At 39.9% G+C, this 22196-nt stretch overlaps 1 protein-coding gene across 2 annotated transcripts in view; it reads left to right on the top strand.

Annotated features, from left to right (window-relative positions):
- Positions 1–22196, top strand: part of gpt (glutamic--pyruvic transaminase) — a 63597-nt gene that overhangs the window by 35624 nt on the left and 5777 nt on the right. For both annotated transcript variants that reach the window (XM_088349397.1, XM_088349388.1), the window contains 5 exons: positions 5394–5637; positions 7634–7713; positions 7780–7916; positions 9462–9636; positions 13486–13641. In XM_088349397.1, the coding sequence (XP_088205523.1) occupies positions 5394–5637; positions 7634–7713; positions 7780–7916; positions 9462–9636; positions 13486–13641 (792 nt within the window). The remainder of the gene's footprint in view (positions 1–5393; positions 5638–7633; positions 7714–7779; positions 7917–9461; positions 9637–13485; positions 13642–22196) is intronic.

The following is a 22196-nucleotide window of genomic DNA, read 5'->3' on the forward strand; positions in this document are numbered from 1 at the left end:
TGAAAGTAATCCGGTTAAAGTAACCCTACCCAACCCTGTTTGTTTATTTGTGTTTCCTGAAGCGGGTGCCGAGTTGTAGTTTCAGGCTACGACCACTAGAGGTCAGCATTCAATAGTGGCTTGAAACGCAGATGTGATTAAGGAGAACATATATTTTTTTTCTTATTTTATCCCATACATTTAGGCGGATACTTAAGATAAATAATTCTTGAAATAGTTTTAATGATTATATATTGGTTTTTGAGGTAAAGCAAAATATTAAATGTTATTGTCCTTATTTTACTTGATATATACAGTAATCCCTCGGTTATCACGGTTAATGGGAACCAAAACCACCCACGAAAAGTGAAAATCCGTGAAGTAGCGACGCCCCTTCAAAAATGCTTAAAATAATTATTATTTTATTTTATTATTATTATTATTTAGATCTGCGAAGCTCTGAACCCGCAAACGTGGAACCGCGAAGTAGCGAGGTCCCACTGTAGCGTCAATTAACAAAATAAATAATGATTTAAATCAAGGGGTGTCAAACTCATTTCAACTCAGGGGTCACACGATAGAACAATCATTCTGTCGGGGGCCGGACTAGTAGATTAAAGAGAAAGAAAAAGAGAGATCAAGAAATAAGAGAAAGGGAGGGGAAAGGAGAGAGGGCGGGACAAAGAAAGAAAAAGAGAGACAGGGAGAGCGCGTGAGAAACAAAAGAGATAAAAAGTCGTGAGAGAGGGGGAAAATAATGGGGGGGAGAAAGAAATCCAAAGAGAAATAGAAAGACAGAAGGAGAGAAAAGAGAAAAGAAAGTGCAAAGGGTAGGAAGAGAGAAAGAGAAAACAGAGAAAATGAAAAAAGGAAGTTAGAGCAAAAGAAGTAAAAAAGACACAGAGAGAGAAAGAGACAAAGAGCAAGAAAGGAAAAGAAAAAGAGAGACACAGAGAGTGAAAGAGACAGAAACAGAGAGTGGGAGAAAAGGGGTGGAAGAGAGAGAGAGAGAGAGAGAGAGAGAGAGAGAGAGAGAGAGAGAGAGAGAGAGAGAGAGAGAGAGAGAGAGAGAGAGAGAGAGAGAGAGAGAGAGAGAGAGAGAGAGAGAGAGAGAGAGAGAGAGAGAGAGAGAAATAAATAGTGTACACTATTTAGTTTCTTTTGTCTTTTATTAGCATATTTGGTATTGGAGTATTCCAAAAGTAAATGAAAGTAATCCAGTTAAAGTAACCCTACCCAACCCTGAATATAATATATATATATATATATATATATCAAAATAGGAAGCCCTTTCTTGAATTTCAAGCATTTTCTGTACATTTATTTGCAACATGTTGCTTTTAAAAAGATTTTAGCTGTGTTTTATTTGATAAGGTCCTGAAATTTGCAGAAACAGCCCATGCGTATGATCCAAATACCCAGCTCTGTGAATAATTCACAGTGCTCGAAGAGTAATTAACGCTTCTATTGTATTTCGATAAGTGTTTCCACACAATTTACCACAATATGTCAAGTATGGAAGGACCCAGGTACAGTACAAAGTACAGAGTGTGTCCTTATCAAGAACTGGTTTTACCTAGTTCAAAACGGCAAGACTTACTGTGCTAGATGTCCGATATATATATATATATATATATATATATATATATATATATATATATATATATTGGCTGCGGCTGCATCGGCTCGCTACAACGGGTCAGGTGTATCGACATTTCGTTTTGACCAGCTCAGTAGCCTAGATGGTAGGGCGCCCGCTTTGAGACTGGGAGGTCGCTGGTTCGCGCCTCGGCCGAGTCATACCTAAGACTTATAACATTGGTAAAATGGCGGCGCCCTCTGTTGGCTGCGGCTGCATCGGCTCGCTACAACGGGTCAGGTGTATCGACATTTCGTTCTGTGTACATTGTTACAAAGAATGACAATACAAAGGAAATTATTATTATTTTTTATATATATATATATATATATATATATATATATATATATATATATATATATATATATACCAATATGACATATTTCTTTTTTCATTAAAAAACTCAATGGTTAAAGCACATGTGTCAAACTCCCGGCCCGCGGGCCACATCCGGCCCGCCATGTAATCATATCCGGCCCGCAAGACCATTTTACATTATTGTTATTAATGTATAAATCATATTTTGACGTTTTAGTCACTGTACCTATTCCTTCATATATGACGTATACTATACTCGTTCAAAGTTTGAGCACTGGGAACTATTCAGATACACGCAAACTAAAACTGAATTACAGAGCAGTACTTTTCAGAATATATAGGACACGTTTTCACTACAATTTACAGTCAAGGTGTCACACAAAAAAAACTTGTTTTGGCTGTACAACGCTAAAGAATAATTTATATAAAAGCTCACTGTATAATCTGTGTTCAGTGTTCAGATACTTTTTAATGAATCCACGGAACAAATTGTAAATACGGCAAAAGACCGGAAGAGAATTTAAAGTTATTTGATTGGGTGAGTGGGAGAGATGGGTGGAGCTATGCAAAAAGTGCAAGCACTCCCTCCCATCTGTCCCCCTACTCCGTCTGCGCCAAAGGTAAGCACATCAGGCTCCCTGTTCTCAGAATGTTGTGACGTTTTTACAAAATAATTTGTGTAGCATTTTCACATTTCTACTTTTGACAGGAGATATATTAAGGAAAGCAAAATCTTTTGGGATGTTTATGTTTTTTTTAATATATACATTGACATAGGAGCAAAGGAATTTGAATGTAATTTTAATGTTAAGTTGTTTAAGTCCTAAGTTGTATAATTTCACAAGCTATTTTTATTTACAGCAAAATAATAAATACTGTATAAGTGATTTAAGGTTTAAATTGAATATTCTTGTCTGTTTTTATTCATATTTATGTTCCAAAAACACTCCGTTTAAGTGTGTTCAATAAATGTTTATCCTGGTTGGCCCGCGACCTTAAGTGTGTTTTGAATTTTGGACCCTTGTGCAATTGAGTTTGACATCCCTCGGTTAAAGCTTCTATCATTCATCAATAGCCACAGACATGTGTGAAACAACATTATATTTTAAAGAATTGTGAATATAAATAGCAACCCTGCCACCCTGATTTATTTCCTCTGCTTGTATAATTCAATTCATACCCATTTAGACAAAAGTCTATATCTTGTTGGGAATGAAATATCAAAAAGTACTGTTCACCGAATTGTTCGAATTAGTTATCTGACTCCATTAACCAAACATAACCTACATTCACGCAACAATTTATGCGCGCTCGTTTCTTGAGGGAAAAGATGAACAGGAAGGCCGACATTTCCACTCGGGGGCAGATTTAATTTCATGAACAATTTAACTAAGTGTACTCCATCGAAAACGGCCGAATTAGTGTCGTTGCCGTCTGTGGGAAGCCTTTTTTTCAAGTCCTTTAGCTCTCTCCTTATTGGCCATCTTCTCCCCGTATAATGGCGTGCCGACTCCTCCCATGGGCGTGCCAAGGAAGCCCCCCCCCCCTGGGCGTCGCGATGTCTGGAATACTCAAAACAACACCGAGCGTTTCTACGTCATCGGGGCCTTGTTCTCAAAACAACGCCTGCCGTCCTCCGTCTGGATGTGCTGATTATCTTATCAGCAGTACGTCCCGTTCTGTAAACAACATCTTCCACCACTCATGCCTGCCCTGAACTTTCACTGCTCATTGAATAAAGGCACAGTCAGTACATAACTACAGCATTAAACTCTATAAATGTAACTTGTATTCAATCATATAAAATCTTTTATAGTCAAATGTATAAAATCCTTCAATCTTTCTCAACATTAAATAGCTATGACTCCAAAAGGAGAAGAAAATTCTTGCAAATATTCCTTAATGAAATCCAAATTTGCATACGTACTTCTTTTGAAGTGACGAAAGCTTTCTATTGTGTTTAAATGTGTTATTATGTTGCTCCTGGGTGAAGTAATTGGAGCTCTCCACAAGGAGGGAAAATTGTTTTTGCAGAAAACCTCAGGGTCCGTTTTTTTGGTAAACACTGCAAAGTCTAGTTCCTTCACCTTTTGTTGTAGTATTGATTTCAACATTTCCAAGTCATTCCCAGGGGTATTTTGAGATGTGAGTGTATTTGTCATTTGGTTGTCAATACAATTGCTGACAACTTTGATACATTGCTGTTAATTGGATTATCTAATATAACAAATTATTTTGCTTATTATAAGTACCTGTGTAAGTATTTTTCCTCATTTTAGTATGAAACAAGTTATAATTAGGTGAAAATAAGGGAGATTAGTCGAAAGGGCACAGTGTTTCTGTTTTCTAATCGGTTGATTGATTGATTTTTTGATTGACATTTTCATTTCTTTCCACTGATTATCATACACAAGGTTATTGTGAAGAACTAGAACAGGATCAGGACCCAAACGCGTGACGTTCTCACACAAGCCTTTTATTTTACGGGAAAGGGGGAGTCATGCACGTTAGGCAGCGGTCTGGCGTAGGAAGCCAGAGACCGATTCCAATTGCCTGAGTTGATATCGGACCGATGGCGTCGATACCGGACAGGACGGGACAGACAGGATAGATAACGGAACAGGATATCGAAAACTAACAGGAAAAAATAGACGGGAACGAAAAATGGGGAAAATAATAAACAGGACAAAAACAGACAGAAACTAAACTGGAAGCCGAAATTAAACCGAACAACAATAAACGGGAACAATACCGGACTGGAGATGTCACAGGAAAACAGGACCGAGTCAGAACCAACGTCTTGTGGTGCAGATGTTCGTTTGATGGGCTGACAACGGAAGCAAGAGAGCGCTGAGCTTTATATAGACAGAAATCTAATCTCTCAACGAGGCCGCAGTTGGCGCCCCACGGGCGGGGCCAATTGGGCACCATGGCAACCATTACAAATTCCTAAAATTAAAGCAAGTACCGATACCTGGTATCAGTGCCGTTATATTTTAATATACTTTTTAAAAATATATTACATTGGCAGAAAACAGAAGTTAGTATAATCATCAGTTTAGTATATTATCTAAAATTATTTTTATTTCAATGATAAATAAATACATGTTCTTGCTTTACAGTATTTAATATGATGAATGAATGAATCAGGATGTCGAAAATAAACAGCACAAACTAAACGGGAACGAAAAAGGGAGAAAATAATAACAGGACAAAAGTGGACGGAACTAAACTGAAAACTGATATTAAACAGGACAAAATAAACAGGAACAATATTGGACTGGAAATACCAACAGGAAAACAGGACCGAGTTAGAACCCACGTCTTGCAGGGCAGAGGTTTGTTGACGGACTGACACAGAGCATTTGCACCTTGGGGGACATTTCATGCAAGCAGAGGGCAGGGGGCGCCAAATGGTCGCGAAAATCCGGTAAATGTTTTGTTGCATTTGTTGCAGACGATTCTGAAGCTGCTGGTATGCGGGGAAGGCGCGTCCCGCACGGGCATCATGATCTCCATCCCGCAATATCCCCTTTACTCGGCAGCGCTGGCCGAGCTCGGCGCCGTGCAGATCAACTACTACCTCGATGAGGAAGCGAACTGGAGCTTGGACATCAGCGAGCTGCAGCGGGCTCTGGATGAGGCACGGGGCCACTGCGATCCCCGGGCCCTTTGCATCATCAATCCCGGGAACCCCACCGGTAAATTGTTTTTTTATTTTATTTGAACGAGCTCAGTGCCAGACAATTCTCTCAAAAAGGGAGTGCGGATTCCAGCCAATTTTGCAAATTTTGATAATAATTTTGACTCGTTATTGAAGGACTAAAGAAAACTCTATATACCTGGGTAGGGTTACTTTAACTGGATTACTTACAATTACTATTTGATTACTCCAATACCAAATATTCTAATAAAAGACAAAAGAAACTAAATATGAATAAAATTACTAAAGGCTTGGGGAGTAACGGGATACATGGAACGGCAAAATTGATGTTGGCAAGCTGTTTGGATTTATTTTCATTTTGTTTCTGTCTTATTTGATTTTCATTTTGCCGGAGATCAAAGAGATCAAAGCCAGGAGAGAAAGCTTACCACGTGTTGTGGGTCATCATTTTATTCATATTTAGTTTCTTTTGTCTTTTATTAGCATATTTGGTATTGGAGTCATCCAATAGTAATTGAAAGTAATCCAGTTAAAGTAACCCTACCCAACCCTGTACAGGACATATCAAGAGAATGCTTGGTCCATCACCTTTAATTTTTTTTTTTTTAAAAGGATGTTTCTAGCTTTTATCATCGTTTAGTAATCAACAGTTGGAATTTGCTAAATTTTTGGAAAATACAGACGCTGCCCTACCTACGAACGAGATCGTCCGCAAGTTGTATTTGTTTGTAAGTTGCTTCAGTGCTATATTTTGGTTTGTTAAATGAAATTAAATGAAATGTTCTGCATTTATACAGCGCTTTTCAAGTCGAGGCTTCCCAAAGCGCTTTACAGTGTGGTTCACATTTCCCAATAGCGGCCTTGCAGCCATGTAAGGCGCTAACCTGCTTATTGGGGGTATTAGGGGTTTAGTGTCTTACCCAAGGACACTTCGACATGTAACACGGAGGAGCCGGGATTCGAACTGCGATCTCTTGATCCAAAGACGAGCTCTCTACCTCCTGAGCCACTGCCGCCCCTGCTGCCGGCTTGTATACATAACCTGTATTGTTTTGTACCAAAAAAAAAAAACATTTCATAAAATAATATAATAATAATAATAATAATAATTTCCTTTGTATTGTCATTCTTTGTAAGAACGAAATGTCGATACACCTGACCCGTTGTAGCGAGCCGATGCAGCCGCAGCCAACAGGGGGCGCCGCCATTTTATCAATGTTATAAGTCTTAGGTATGACTCGGCCGAGGCGCGAACCAGCGACCTCCCAGTCTCAAAGCGGGCGCACTACCATCTAGGCTACTGAGCTGGTAATATGTTCTATAAAGATAAATAAAATGAAGTTTAACTTACTTTTGGAAGATGAACTTAAAGAGTACGGCATCTCCTTCTTCCGTGGTAAAAAGCGGCCAAAAACAAAGCGATCCAACCATTTTCTCAACCGCATCAGGCTTTCGTATTCCACTTTCGGCTCGCCTCTTCTTTACACTTTACACCAACCATATTGAATGGATACACAAGATATTAAACGATAAAAATGTCAAAGTTCTTAGCCGGAGATACAGTATAGAATGTTTACACATAAACTAGGAAGAGAAAGCTGGATTTCTTCTTCGGGGTGGATGCTGGGTGAGCTCTCACAGCGCCACACGCCAGCAGTGGCGAAAAGAAGCACTACAGTAATGTCCTGTACTCTGAAAAAGGTGCACACAGTACAAAATCTATCTTACAGCAATGTCCGGATATTTTTCGACATCCCCAAAAAAATGTTCGTATGTTGTTTGTAACTCAAATGTTCGTAAGTAGGGGAGTGTCTGTACCAATTTAAGAAGATAACTTTTTGTGATAGGAAATCAAGAACTTTCACTTCGGTGCCTCTTTTTTTGCATTCATGATATCTCCAATACCTACACCAGGGGTCGGCAATTGATCTATAGATTGATTTTAAAAACATTATTGTTTTATTGAGAAGAGCCACTAGGTGGCTTCCAAACAACACCTCCACTCGCCTCACAGTGCTTCTTTATGTCCGCAGGCCAAGTCCAGAACCGAAAGTGCATCGAAGACGTCATCCGGTTCGCGGCCAAGGAGCGTCTGTTCCTCATGGCCGACGAGGTAAGCGCTCTGCCACTCTGAAATAATCGGTGATGGCTTTCAGTCGCTCGGCCGTTATCTCTTCAGGTCTACCAGGATAACGTGTACGCCGACGGTTGCCAGTTCCACTCGTTCAAGAAGGTTCTGTTTGAGATGGGGCCAGAGTACTCCAACACGGTCGAGCTGGCTTCTTTCCACTCCACCTCCAAATGTTACATGGGAGAGTAAGTAAAGACTTTTTTTCCACTGAATCGAATAGAATAGAATAAAATATAGGGCAGCACGGCGGCGCAGTGGTTAGCGCGTGTGCGGCACAGTTCTAAGGTCTTGGGAACCTCCTGTGTGGGTTCAAATCCAGCTACCGGACTTCCTGTGTGGAGTTTGTATGTTCACCCCGTGCTTGCGTGGGTTTCCTCCGGGCGCTCCGGTTTCCTCCCGCATTCCAAAGACATGCATTTCAGCATGCATTTGTCTGTCCCTGTGTGCCCTGCGATTGGCTGGCAACCAGTTCAGGGTGTCCCCTGCCCACTGCCCGATGATTGCTGGGATGGGCTCCAGCACCCCCGCGACCCTACTGAGGAGAAACGGTGCAGCTAATGAGATGAGATGAGAATAATATATACCTTTATTGTCATTGTTACAAAATGGTTAACATATTGTGACAACGAAATTGGGCATGACACTCCAGTTTCACACATTCGCAGTGAGGTAAAGAAACCAAGAAGATAAGGAACAGAGAAGATAAGGTTATAAAACAAGGAGTATAAGGTTATAGTTATAATTTACACAATATCTACACAAGAAATGACGGCATGTAGGATGTTACATACAGTTGGTATCGTAAGGGTTAGGGTTAGGGGTCGGAAACCTATGGCTTGCAATCCAGATAAAGCTCTTTTCTGCAGTACTCCTGGCTCAGGAGTAGAATTTTGCTCGTGCAAATCTTCTATGTGGTGTTCCAGGTTAGGGTTGAGAGATGCAGGTTTTATTTTCTCTCGGTTATTGTAGTTAACAAAACCCTAACCCTAAATCCGTGGTGCATTCATTAAAACCTTACCTTGAGATGACGTCTTTACCAACTGAGAGTATACCACTATAACAAAATAACAACTATCTATCTATCGATCTATTTATCTATCTATCTCTCCCTCTATCTATCTATCTATCTATCTATCTATCTATCTATCTATCTATCTATCTATCTATCTATCTATCTATCTATCTATCTATCTATCTATCTATCTATCTATCTATCTATCTATCTATCTATCTATCTATCTATCTATCTATCTATCTATCTATCTATCTATCTATCTATCTATCTATCTATCCATCTATCTGTTTATCTATCTATCTATCTATCTAGCTAGCTAGCTATCCATCTATCTATCTATCTATCTATCTATCTCTCCCTCTAACTATCTAACTATCTCTATCTATCTATCTATATCTATCTATCTATCTATCTATCTATCTATCTATCTATCTAGCTATCTCTCCCTCTAACTATCTAACTATCTCTATCTATCTATCTATCTATCTCTCTCTCTATCTCTCTATCTATCTATCTATCTAGCTATCTCCCTCTATCTATCTATATACGGTATCCATATCTATGGTTTCTATATCTAAAGCAATTAAAGACTGCTTTGTTACTCTTATTATTCTCATTATTATTAGCGGGTCAGGAAATGAATGGATGGATATTAATCTTCATTGCCATAAGTACACTCTCAACATGACTCATATTTCGTATTATTTCATTTGAGGTGCGGTTTCCGTGGCGGCTACATGGAAATCATCAACATGGACGAGGAGGTGAAGACCCAACTGACCAAGCTGGTATCGGTGCGCCTGTGCCCGCCGGTACCCGGCCAAGCCCTCATGGACCTGGTGGTCAACCCGCCGCAGCCCGGGGAGCCGTCGTACGAGAAATTCATGAAGGTAACAATGAATCTTGTTACCGTATCTTCCGGGCTACAGGGTTTGTACGGGTGCTTAAAATCCGTGAAAATGCTTGCATTTTAATGTTGTGTTATAAAGGACTGAAAAGCTCTTGAATTTTGGGGGAAATTCTTCTCTAGTGCAGGGGTCAGGAACCTTTTTGACCCAAAGAGCCATAAAAGCAAAAAATGTTTTCAAAAGAAATTGAGAGAGCCACATCATATATTTTCAGACAAAATTGAAAAAACTGCCAAACACGCTCTCTAGACAAAAGCTAATTCTTCAGCACATTTTATTTCACTGTGTGTCATTTGATGATTTAATCAAATGTATGAAATGATAATAATGCCAAATCCTGTGTCCCAAATCAATGTAAATATGCCATTTACAATTTGTCTTCCACCTTCAGTTAAGAGTGTTGAGGCCATTGTTTTCCCATGAAATTTGTCCTTAATAACGGTTTCAAAACAATGTGCATGCAAAGTTCTTTTGTAAAAATGTCACAAATTACTGCAAACGATAAGCATATCGTCATATTCACTTTTGGTGTAGACTGCACTGAGCGAGAGAGAAGGAAGTGCCTTGCGCTGTGTGCAGGGATTTTATTTATCAGTCGAAATGGTTTCCTTTCGAACTCAAGCATTAAGTTGCTTCGGCTTTATATGGACCAAAATCGGGATGAAATCACTTGACTTTGGAACGCCACAGAGAGATGTGCAATAGTTACATTTTATTTCGGAGCCATACATACTCATGAAAAGAGCCATATATGGCTCCCGAGCCATAGGTTCCCTACCCCTGGTCTAGTGGGTTCACTTTGCCATTGCATTTCTTCCCTCGTGATTAACGGCAACTGGCATTAGTTTGTATGGTATTGTCCTAAGAAGCATTAATGTTTATAAGTGCAAGGATTACTTTTCAATTGTCTACATTTATTATTGCATTCTCCGGTGGTAAATTGTAATGGGAAGAACTGCAACTGAAAATGTGAATTACATATTAAAATTATCTTACCCAACACCTATAAGGGGAGAGATTTGTGTCAAAAATATTTACACACAAATTGTTCAGACCCACAAATATTTTTGCGATTTCTCACACTGTTTATAGTGCGGAAAATATATGATTTTTTTCACGAAATATTTGTGCTAACCAGCTCGGTGGCCTTGGGGGTAGGGCGCCCGCCCCGAGACTGGGAGGTCGCTGGTTCAAACCTCGGAGTCATACCTACAGGGATGTGATTTTTCCGCTAATTCGCGGAATTCCGCTTTTTTTATCTCCAAAAATAAAATTTTAAAATTTCCGGTGTTTTAATTGGTAAAAAAAAAACGATTTCGTCTCGACAGCATGCCATTTGAGTGTTTCCGTAACTGAAATGAAACGTACTTGCGATTGGTTGAAGTCTCGTGTTGACCAATAAACGCGCTTGTTATAGGAGTGTGCCATTGTTCATTTCTCACACGTTTTTGCCGGGTGTTTAAAGAAAGATGTCCGTGATCGAACGCAAAGATGCTCCGCGAGCTAAAGAAATTGATAAGATTGTAAAAAACAAGTTTCGATGGGACTGGTTGGAGAAGGAATTATCTACGAATGTTGGAAAGAAGACTGTGACGAATTTGTTCAATGACTTTATTCGGAAGATCGATCGTGCCGGGAAAGCACTTTGCATTTGGTGTCATGATACCATCGACTATGGTGGGAGAGGTTTCAAAGCTCTTGAAAGTCACGCAAAGAGCAAAAAACACGTGAAAGAACTCCAGTCAAGAACGACAAATTATTCCATCGCTGGAAGTTTCGGTGCCCAAACGAAAACTCCAAAACTTTACGGCCTCCATCCCTTATTGACATCACAATCGGAAGCGGTAATAAAGAGACGTGATCCACCCCAACAACCTGTACCAGTTGCTGATAGAGTCGTGAATTTTGAGGTAGGTGGTAAACTTTTCAAATTTATTTGACAGTTTTCCCATTTTTTTCGAAAATATTATAACGTAATAAAAATGGCCATAAATATTTAACAATTACAATAATAGATTTTCATGTGTACATTACACCAACACTTTACTGTAGGGCCTATACTTATTGTACTTTCATTTATCAAATACTTGGATACGCTGCTATTAAAGAAATAAATTATTACATTTAAAATATGATTTAGGAAATTTAAAAATATTATTAAGCCTAATAGTAATCAAAACTATTGTCAGTATTTATATTTTTTAAATTAAGTACTTGTATGATATTCTACCATTGATTTTCTTAATGGCCACGATATTATTATGGTACATAATTTACTTAATATTAATAACATGGTTAATCATTGACACAAACTCAAATGAATGCTGCATGTTTGCACTTTTTAGGTTTCAAGATGTTGAGTGTCTTGATGTATGCAGTTACAGAGATGATCCCCCAGCTAGCAATCACCCCCCCCCCCCCCCCCCCGCTAATTTTCAGATAATTTCACTTTGGTCAAATCACATCCCTGTACCTAAGACTTACAACATTGGTACTCATTGCCTCCCTGCTTGGCGCTCAGCATTAGGGGTTGGAATTGGGGGGTTTGGTCACCTAATGACTCCCAACACATCAGTTGGGTTGAGCGAGGGGGCTGGGAACCCCCTCCTCTGTATCAATCTCCCAGAAAGAGTCAGAAATATGAACGTGTTCCTGACTCTAGCCACCTCCGACTAGGGGGATATGGCTCCGGTCTATAAGCCGCTACTTTTTTCCCCAAATTTTCAACCCTGCGGCTTATTCAGTGATGCGGCCAATTTATGTAATTTTTCTAACGGCTGCCAGCGGCGCTTGAGTACAAGAGGTAAGATTTAGACTGCAACTTTTTAGCTTGTGCAAAAATTAAATTAGCGTAGACATATTTTCATCATGCAAATTGCAGAAAGAAAGGCACATGACGCAACATCCAAGCTAAACGCAATTGGGCAGTCGGATATAGAAGGAAACGGAGCTATCGCGCGCAAACTTTACTTTGCGAGCGTGATGCTAGCGTGTTTTGGAATAAGGAAGCGTGGGACGACGTCTATATGACAAAGTCTCTTTCCCAGACCAAAGGAAGACAACTTTGATGACGTCAGCTATAAGGAGGAAGATGAGGACCGTGCTCACTATAAGAACGAAATGTTTTTTTAACAGAGCTGTTTGCTGTGTTGCGAGCGTGTTCCTAGTAGCGTTTTGCTACCCTTCACAGGCACGGTTTGGGATAAAAGTTATATTATTATTAAAGCTTTGAAAACTCTCTCGGTGTACCGTCTTTCTTTGTAAATATGTGTAACCGTGTATAATATGTATTTGCAACTGTATATTTTTGAAACTTATTCTGATATGTTTTGTACGAGCAAATGAGAAAGAAGGGGCGGGGCAAACGCGGGCTGACGGGAAGTGGAGTAAAGGTGAGACGTGTTTGTGGATGCGGCCGACAATAGTGGATATATATTTTTCCCACCCTTACCTTTGGAAATATACACTTTTTTCCTTGGATTACTTTCAACGGGCACCTGGACTCTGCAGGTCTGCATTAAATGTTAAGTACCAGTATCATTTTCCATTCACTTAGATGGCTGTGTTTTTTGGTCTCTATCGGGTATGGGCTAATTTCGTGTTTGTATTGCGTTTTTCAATGTGGGCGCATGCGGCTAATATACAGGTGCGGCTAATATACAGGTGCGGCTTGTGTATGTACAAAATCTGTTTTTCCCCCGAAATGTGGTGGGTGCGGCTTATAATCAGGTGCGCTCTATAGTCCGGAATTTACGGTGTGTATGTATATATATATATATCTATATCTATATATTTGTGCTAATGTCTTTCAACTTTGATTCTGCAATCCAGGAACGCACAGCCACCTTAAGTGCCTTAGCAGACAAGGCCAAACTGACAGAGGAAGTGCTGAACACTGTGCCAGGCATCAGCTGCAATCCCGTGCAGGGCGCCATGTACTCTTTTCCTCGAATTAGCATTCCCGAGAAGGCTGTCAAAGAGGCCAAGGTAAGACGTTTGCGCTCAAAGTATTTGACGGGGTAAAAATCAATGATGACTCAAAAAAAGGATGGGCTTGTCTGTTAAAATGAATGATTCTTCCACCGTAAAGCCCTTTTTTGTAGATTGAGCGCTACGTAAGTATTGGAGTTAAACGGATACTTTATTCAAGTTTGATGTTGAAACAGAATTATTCTTAGAAGTTGAGGCATACTTAAAATACGCTTCTTTTTCCACAAACTGTTACAATTGTTTACTCACAATTGCACTTTATTATTGACTTATTTAATCATGCTGCTATTGAGTTTCTATCGTAGCATTTCTTCCCTTTTAATGTTTGTATTGGGTTATTGATGGGTAATGGGTTTTATCAGTGTTTGAAACTCAGGAGAAAAGTTGCCTGCCCCATTTTTCCCAACTTGAAACACAATAAGACGACTCATCGCAAAAAAAAAACATTGTCGCAAAGTATTATGGATTGATAATCAGAATATATAACAGATAGATAGATAGATAGATAGATACTTTATTCATCCCCGTAGGGAAATTCACACTTCCAGCAGTCTACCCCGTTGTTTATTAACAGATTAACATGATGCCCTAGGGGTGCTTGTAGCGGAGTGGATGACGTCACGCTAGTCCAAAAGTTCGACATCCCTGCGGCAGATGGAAATCTTTTCTTTGTGAAAATCCAGGGATACACCACCTCGTGTTAGCAAGTCCGCCTCCCTCTGATTCCCCCCGGCTTTCGTGTCTCTGTTTAGCGGCGTTGAAGCCGGATAGCTCCGGGTAGCTCCGGGTGGCTACACGTTAGCGTCCGGAATGCTAAACGTGAGCCACGTTTCCGCAAAACACAGCAACTGCGCTCCCTGTGCGCTTCGATGTTTTCCACCAGCACTGGATGATCTTATTTGGTCGTGAGTTCGCATTTACCATGATTACGGATGGTACCGAAGACTTATAACGCCGCTAGCCGCTTCGCTAGCTCCGGCTCTTCTTCCACGATAGGCCCCTTCATCACGCCGGCACGAGAATTCTTCAGGGCAAGGAGTTGAAATTCCTTGAATACACGCATTTTTTGTGCGCTAAAAGCCATGTCCCATAGGATAGAAGTGATCCATAGTGTAGTTGTCAAAACGGGAAGAAAAGATAGGAGCAAACAATAAAACAATAGGGCAGCTGCTGGAAAAGGCAGCCGCTCGTGGCAGCGCCGCTTTGATCAGAACAACACTTTCAAATTAAGTTTATTATAAATATACTTATAACATTAATTGCATGTACATGACATCGCTGTTTTCCATCTGCCATCAGTATGTACCTGTATTTACTCATCTTCATTCATGCAATGTGAACTCCTCTTTCCACGATGCTTTTAATGTACGTTTACGTTTCGTAGCGTCATCAATTTTGTTGGCTTCTTTTGAATATTTCTTCCGGGGCTGAGGTTTTGGCTTTGATTCCTTACCACTTATCGATTTTTATTGTGTTGTCATTGCGTCTACTTTGGAAAATGACATGCAAATGCACGACCTTATAACGCTCTGGAGAGTCCGATTGGCTGCCGAATATGCAAATTACCAAACGAACCAAAATTCTGAAATTTACAAACCGAACGAAGATTTCGAAATCGGAAAGCAAATGTTTGATTTGAAAAAAAATCTTTCGTGGGTTTGCACGTCCCGGGCGTCCGGGCAGACATTATTTCAGACACTGTTTTTATCTATATTTATTCTGGATATTTATTCAGTGGATCTTTGCATTTTCGTTTAACCGTGAATGAATGACGGAAAGTTTTGTTTCTCTTTGATAATGAATACATATTATTAATAAATTATTACTAAATATTATTAATATTATTAAAATAAATATTGTGACTCTGAATTCCCCCCCCCCAAAAGTTAAATAATAATAATAATAATAATAATTTCCTTGTATTGTCATTCTGTGTAACAATGTACACAGAACGAAATGTCGATTGCACCTGACCCGTTGTAGCGAGCCGATGCAGCCGCAGCCAACAGAGGGCGCCGCCGACCACTTTTTAAGTCTTAGGAATGACTCGGCCGGGGCGCGAACCCGAACCTCCCAGTCTCAAAGCGGGCGCCTTACCATCTAGGCTACTGAGCTGGTAACGGGTAGTTTGACAACAAAGCGGCACCTTTTCACTGAAAATACAAATTAATTGTACACTGAATTTAACAATTTATACAATTTATACATATATATATATATATATATATATATATATATATATATTATTATTTTTTTTTTTTTTTTTTTTTTTTTCTTATTTTACTAAAGTTACTTTTAAAGTTTTACAACATTTTATTTATAAAAAAATCACAATATTAAAAATGGTCTGCATTGATATTAAGAAAAATACTATTTTACATGTATTTATTTGATTATATGCTTTGGTATTTTTCGTATTTAAAATAATTTCTAAATATAACTATATATCTAAATACATATATCTAATGAATCACTACTTTATTATTTAGCTTATTTCATTGTATACTTCTGTATTATTATTATTTTTATTTTATTTCCCTAAAGATAATTCTTAAAATAAATGGTAAAAAAATTAAAATGGACTTATTGCAGGGAGTTGGAGCTTTAAAACTCTGATTTATAATATCTATGTTATCCCCATTACACAAATAAAAACAAATCGTCACCATCATAAAACCTTGATTAAAAACTTTGCAGGCAATTCTTCATGTAACACCCATCAATCTGTTTTCTTTAGCGCTTCTCATTAGGGTGAGCTGGAGCCTATTACGGCTGAATTTCGGCAAAAAATCCTCGTCCAACCCGAGCCGGTCGGCTGTAGAGTCGGACAGCTGTCAAAAAGACGGATGCGTGACCTCAGAATAGAGCGCTAACGGCTAGGCTAACGTGATGCAACCATTGGAAAAAAAAAAACTTTTCAGCTGTGTTCTTGTTCATCTCGATTAGCTTCTGTGTGTTTGCATATTATAGTTTTAGCTGGTAGGCGTAGGTTGCTTGTGTGCCGGGGCTAGCTACAGACGCTGCCCTACTTACGATCGTTTGTAAGTTGAAATTGTTCGTAAGTTGCTTCAGGGCTATATTTTGTACGTTCAAGGTTTATATTTCTTGTGTAAATATTGTGTAAATTATAACTATAACCTTATCCTCCTTGTTTTATAACCTTATCTTCTCTGTCCCTTTATCTTCTTGGTTTCTTTTATCCAACTGTTAATATGTGAAACTGGAGTGCCATGCCCAATTTCGTTGTCACAATATGTTAACCCATTTTGTAACAATGACAATAAAGGTATATTATATTCTATTCTATGTAAGTATGTTTAAGGCTTGTATAAGTAACCTGTATTGTTATGTACTAAAAAAAAATCAACATTTCATAAAATAATATGCTCTATAAAGATTAAAAAAATTGAAGTTTAACTTACTTTTGGAAAATGAGCTTCAAGAGATCCTCCTCCATGTTAGAGAGTGGCCGAAAAAAAGCGGTCCAACCATTTTCTCAACCGCATCAAGCTTTCTTATTTCACTTTCATTTCAAAAGAAACGGCTCGCCTCTCCTTTACACTTTACACCAACTATATCGAATGGATGCACGAGATATTAAACAATAAAAATGTCAAAGATCTTAGCGCGCTGGAGATACAGTATAGAATGTTTACAGATGAAATAAGAAGAGGAAGCGGATTTTTTTCTTTGGGGTGAATGCTGGGTGAGCTATCACAGCGCCACACACTGGTAGCGGCGGAAAGAAGCACTAAAGAAATGTCCTGTACTCGGAAAAACGTGCACACAATACAAAATCTAACTCACAGCAATGTCCGGATATTTTTCGACATCCCCGAAAAAATGCTACAGGAAATTGCGCAATTTTATCTTTGCAGAAAAAGCAAGCCATTTTTTTTCAGTTTCTTTGCATTTCCATTGATCAGTCAAATAACTGTAACATTCATCCATATCAGTAGGTGGCAGAAGATTACTATTCATTTTCATCCTGTGTACTAATTATATGCTAAAGTGGTGTTGCAAGTAATTAATAATAAAACAGGTCTAAAAAAGTAAATATCTTGCATGTAAATTTGCTGATTTTGATTTTGATTTATCAGAAAAAAGAAGCAGAATCTAGAAGCGAACGAATAGTTTAGATCAGGGGTGTCAAACATGCGGCCCGGGGGCCAGATCAGGCCCGCTAAGGGATTGAATCCGGCCCGCGAGACAACGCTCAGAGAAGCGCAAGAGAAAAAAACGAGCTGCAGGTCTAAATATGTCCACTTGATGTTGCCAAAGACAGGTGCCTCTCACAAAGACGGTGTACTTGTATTTCTTTCTCTCTCTCTCTCTCTCTCTCTCTCTCTCTCTCTCTCTCTCTCTCTCTCTCTCTCTCTCTCTCTCTCTCTCTCTCTCTCTTCTTTCTTTCTTTCTTTCTTTCTTTCTTTCTTTCTTTCTTTCTTTCTTTCTTTCTTTCTTTCTTTCTTTCTTTCTTTCTCTTCCTCCCTTTTTCTCTCACTCTCCGTGTCTCTCTCTTTCACTTTCTGTGTCTTTTTACCTTCTTTTGCTCTCTCTTCCATTTTTCCTTTTCTCTCTTTCGCTCTCTCCTGCTTTCCCCTTCTCTCTTTCTCCCATTCTCTCTTTCTCTCCTTCTCTTCTCTTCTCTCTCCTTCCACCTTTCTCTCTTTCTATTTCTCTTTGGATATCATTCTTTCTCTCTATTTCTTTCCCCCTCTCTCACTATTTGTCTTTATATCTTTTTTGTTTCTCACATTCTCTCTCCCTCTCTCTTCTCTCCTCTCTCTTTCTCCCTTCCTCTCTTTCATTTTCCCACCCTCTCTCTTTTCTCTCCTTCGCTTTGTCTTATTTTTCTCTCTCTTTTTCTTTCTCTCTAATATACTCGTCCGGCCCCCGAGAGAATGTTTGTTCTATCGTGTGGCCCCCGAGGTAAAATGAGTTTGACACCCCTGCTTTAGATGAACGACTGGTTCATTGAAATATTGATTGAGCTATATTCTACGTGGATTTATTTATATTTGTATTTATTAGCATTTAATTATATGTAATATTTCAATCGTAAAATCATAGCATCACATTGATCTCTGGTTTATAACCTAAATGTCCAACTAACTACTAAACTAACTGTTTAACAAACAAATGTGGACACAAATAAAATCATTGGACTTGATTCTAAGTTGTAACCGACTTCTTGTTGACACCCTATTCGGTCAAGTCAAGTCGCATTTATTTCTATAGCCCTTTATCACAAAAATGTCTCAAAGGACTGCACAGGATTACAATGACACAATGACCTGATCTTAAACCAACATGCGGGCAAGGAACAACTCAAAACCTCAGCGTGAGGAAAAAGAGAAACCTTGAGAAAGGACCTCACAAGTGGTAATCCCCCTTCCAGGATGACCAGGGTGAATCACAATTAGCATTACTATACACAAGCATAGTAAACACTAGGTAAAATGTTGAAAATTTGTCAGTAGCGACGCCCCCAGCCTGTAAACTAGTCCAGAAAGTCTATGACGGCCACGACGCAGTTTCCCATCTCTGCCAGCTGGTCCATGCAGGCGTTCACATGCTTCAGGTCAAACACTGATTCGGTGGGGAATTTAAACAAATATGAATAATGTGTGAGGGCCGACTCTTCAGCCTGGCATGCTTTAAAGGGTGTTTAATAAATTCACCTTCCGTGAAAAGTTTGCTGTGCGACCATTTGCAGGTGGGAAAAGAGCTGCCGTACCGTTAAAACAGCTTCCAGTTGCTTCACCTTTTCACAGCGTTTGTTTCTACTTAGCTGTGCTTGTGTGGGTTTCTTCCGGGCACTCCGGTTTCAAAAACATGCATTTAAGGTTAATTGGCCGGTCCAAAATCGTTCCTCGGTGTAAATGAGTATTTGAATGGTTGTATGTCTCTGGTTGCCCTGCGACTCCCCGATTATGGCTTGGATCGGCTCCAGCAACCCCATGTCAAAATATGTATGAATTAAACAGCCACAGTCTCTTGGCAAATACGACAGACACAGTTGTTTCGGAACTTGGTTAAAAATACTCAAATGTAATTGTCCTGGAAGCGGCAGCCCTCACAGTCAATTTTCCTTTTTTTATTTACAGTCGCCATGTCGAACATGGTGGGCTAAGAAAGGCAAGATGGCTAAAGGGCTACTGCCATCATCTGGTGAAATGCTGAACTTTGTCTTCTTTTGTACAAAATCATTTTTTACTGTGACCAACATTACTGACCACGTATTGTTAATTTTCTGACATAGTCCTGAATGGCCGGTTTTTGCATTCCTACTCTTTCACAGGACCAAATATTTTTTTAAAAACAAGCCCTTTAACGCGACACGGCTGTCGATTAGCTCCCCGCTTGATAAGGTCATCTGACCCTCCGATTGATCCTTGTTAACTCGCCTCGGCGTGGCCAGTTATCGGAGCGGAGCCGTATCACGTCGCGAACACGCCATGGGACGTTATTAAAACCAGCAACCGGCCTAATCCATTATCCCCGCATATCGCCCGTCTTCCGTACGGAATCTATCGCTTTCTTTCCATCGAGCGCGTGATGTCGCCGGACAAATCCTCGTTTCGAAGCGACCCCGGACGAGGAAAACGAACCCCCTTCCCCGCTTAAAGACGGAACGACGATTTCCAAGAATACCCGAGAGCTTTCCGCTCTTAATTAATTCATTCGCTGTGCTTGTTTGCGTGGAAAGAAAAGCCTATTTACTTTTATTCACTGCATTGTCCTTAATCTAAACCCTAAACCCTGGTCAAAAACACACAAACTTGGTCAGAACTTGGTAGAACTAAAATCTTTGCCAAAAGGTCAAAAAGTTTGAAGCATTTTGTTCTGTAAATTGGTCCCAACCCCCCCTGTACACCAGGTAAAATCATTAAAATTGTATATACCCAGTGTCTGAAACTGATGACAAAAAGTTAGCGGACAGACAACTCTGAAAAGATGCCTGCCCAGCCATAAAGTTGCCTGCCCCATTTTTCACAACTTCAAACACAATAAGAATATATAACAGAACTGTCATGATTGCTGATTCAGGGCACCTGCGAATGCCCAGTTGGCGCCAACAGCCTTGAGCGCTGATTGGTTCTCTCTTTTTAAACCCCCGGCTTCCAAGAGGAAGCTGTCAGACCGTCCTGCGAACCTACGCTTTTGCTAGGCAAGCTCCGTAATCTCCGACAATCTCCTGCCCTGTTTTCTCCTGCCTGTTACCTGTTGCCGACCTGTTTCTGGACCCGTTTCTGCCCTGCTCTTCCGTCCCGGCCATCGACCTGTTCTGCCCTGTTTCCTGCCTAATACTTGTTGCCGACCTTTTTTCTGGACTCGTTACCGCCCTGGCTCCCCTGTCCCAACTCTTGACCAGCTTTCCTGCCTCCCATGACTTTCCGCGCTTCCTGCCATCAGCTACCCGTGTCCGACGATCATCTGATCCTGGAGGCAAACACTGCTCTCTTTTTCAATAAAACTGAGTTAAACGAACGCTATTGGGTCCTGTCTCCGTTTCTGGCTTGTGACAAGAACAACTCTTTAAAACTAAGTTTATTATAAATCTACTTTAACATTCATTGCATGTATATGACATCGCTGTTTTCCATCTGCCATCAGAATGTACCTGTATTTACTCATCTTCATTCATACAATTTTTGCGTTGCGTCGTCCACTACAAGCCACGTGAACTCTTCTTTCCACGATGCCTTTAATGTACGTTTACGTTTTGTAGCGTCATCAGTTTTGTTCGCTTCTTTTGAATCTTTCTTTGAGGTTTTGGCTTGATTCCTAACCAATTATCCATTTTTTTCTTGAGTTCTCTGTGCGTCTACTTTGGAGAATGATATGCAAATGGACGACCTTATAACGCTCGGGAAATTTTGGAAGCACGAAGTTTTTCGATGTGGGCTTCTGATTGGCTGGCCAGTATACAAATTGCCAAACGAACCAAAATTCTGAAATTTCCAAACCGAATGAAGATTTCGAAATCGGAATAAAGCAAACGTTTGATTTGCAAATAAATCTTTCGTTTTTTTTCCTTTTTTTTTTTTTTTTTTCTTTTTCTTGAAAATGTTGTCAGCCACCCGGGCGGCAGATGTTATTTCAGACACTGATATACCTATTAAACAGTAGTAACAGGTTGGAAAGTTACAAAATAGAATACATACACTTTTTAAAATTAGGAGAGCAGAAACGTGGTCTGGATCGGAAACAAGTCGAGAGCCAGGAGAGGAGAGTAGACGTGGTCGAGATCAAAAACGGATCGTTATTTGGGACGGGAGAACAGACATGGTCGAGATCAAACAGATCGTAGTGGGAGACAAACAGGAGCAAAAAACGGGACAGGCGAAAAAGGGCTTGCTGTGTAAAAACAGAGATTCACACACGGACCGACAAAAGGTGACTGATAGTTTAGATAATGACAGTGAGCCCATCTGTCAACAAACTGCAGCTGGCGCCACACGGGCGGGGCCAATTGGGCGCCATGGCAACCGTGACAATGATATACCTTAACAGTATTAATTGACAGCACTATATAAATAATTTCAGCA

This window comes from Urocampus carinirostris, chromosome 1 (genome assembly GCF_059441175.1).
Source record: "Urocampus carinirostris isolate Australia breed hairy pipefish chromosome 1, RoL_Ucar_1.0, whole genome shotgun sequence".
NCBI lineage: Eukaryota > Metazoa > Chordata > Actinopteri > Syngnathiformes > Syngnathidae > Urocampus > Urocampus carinirostris.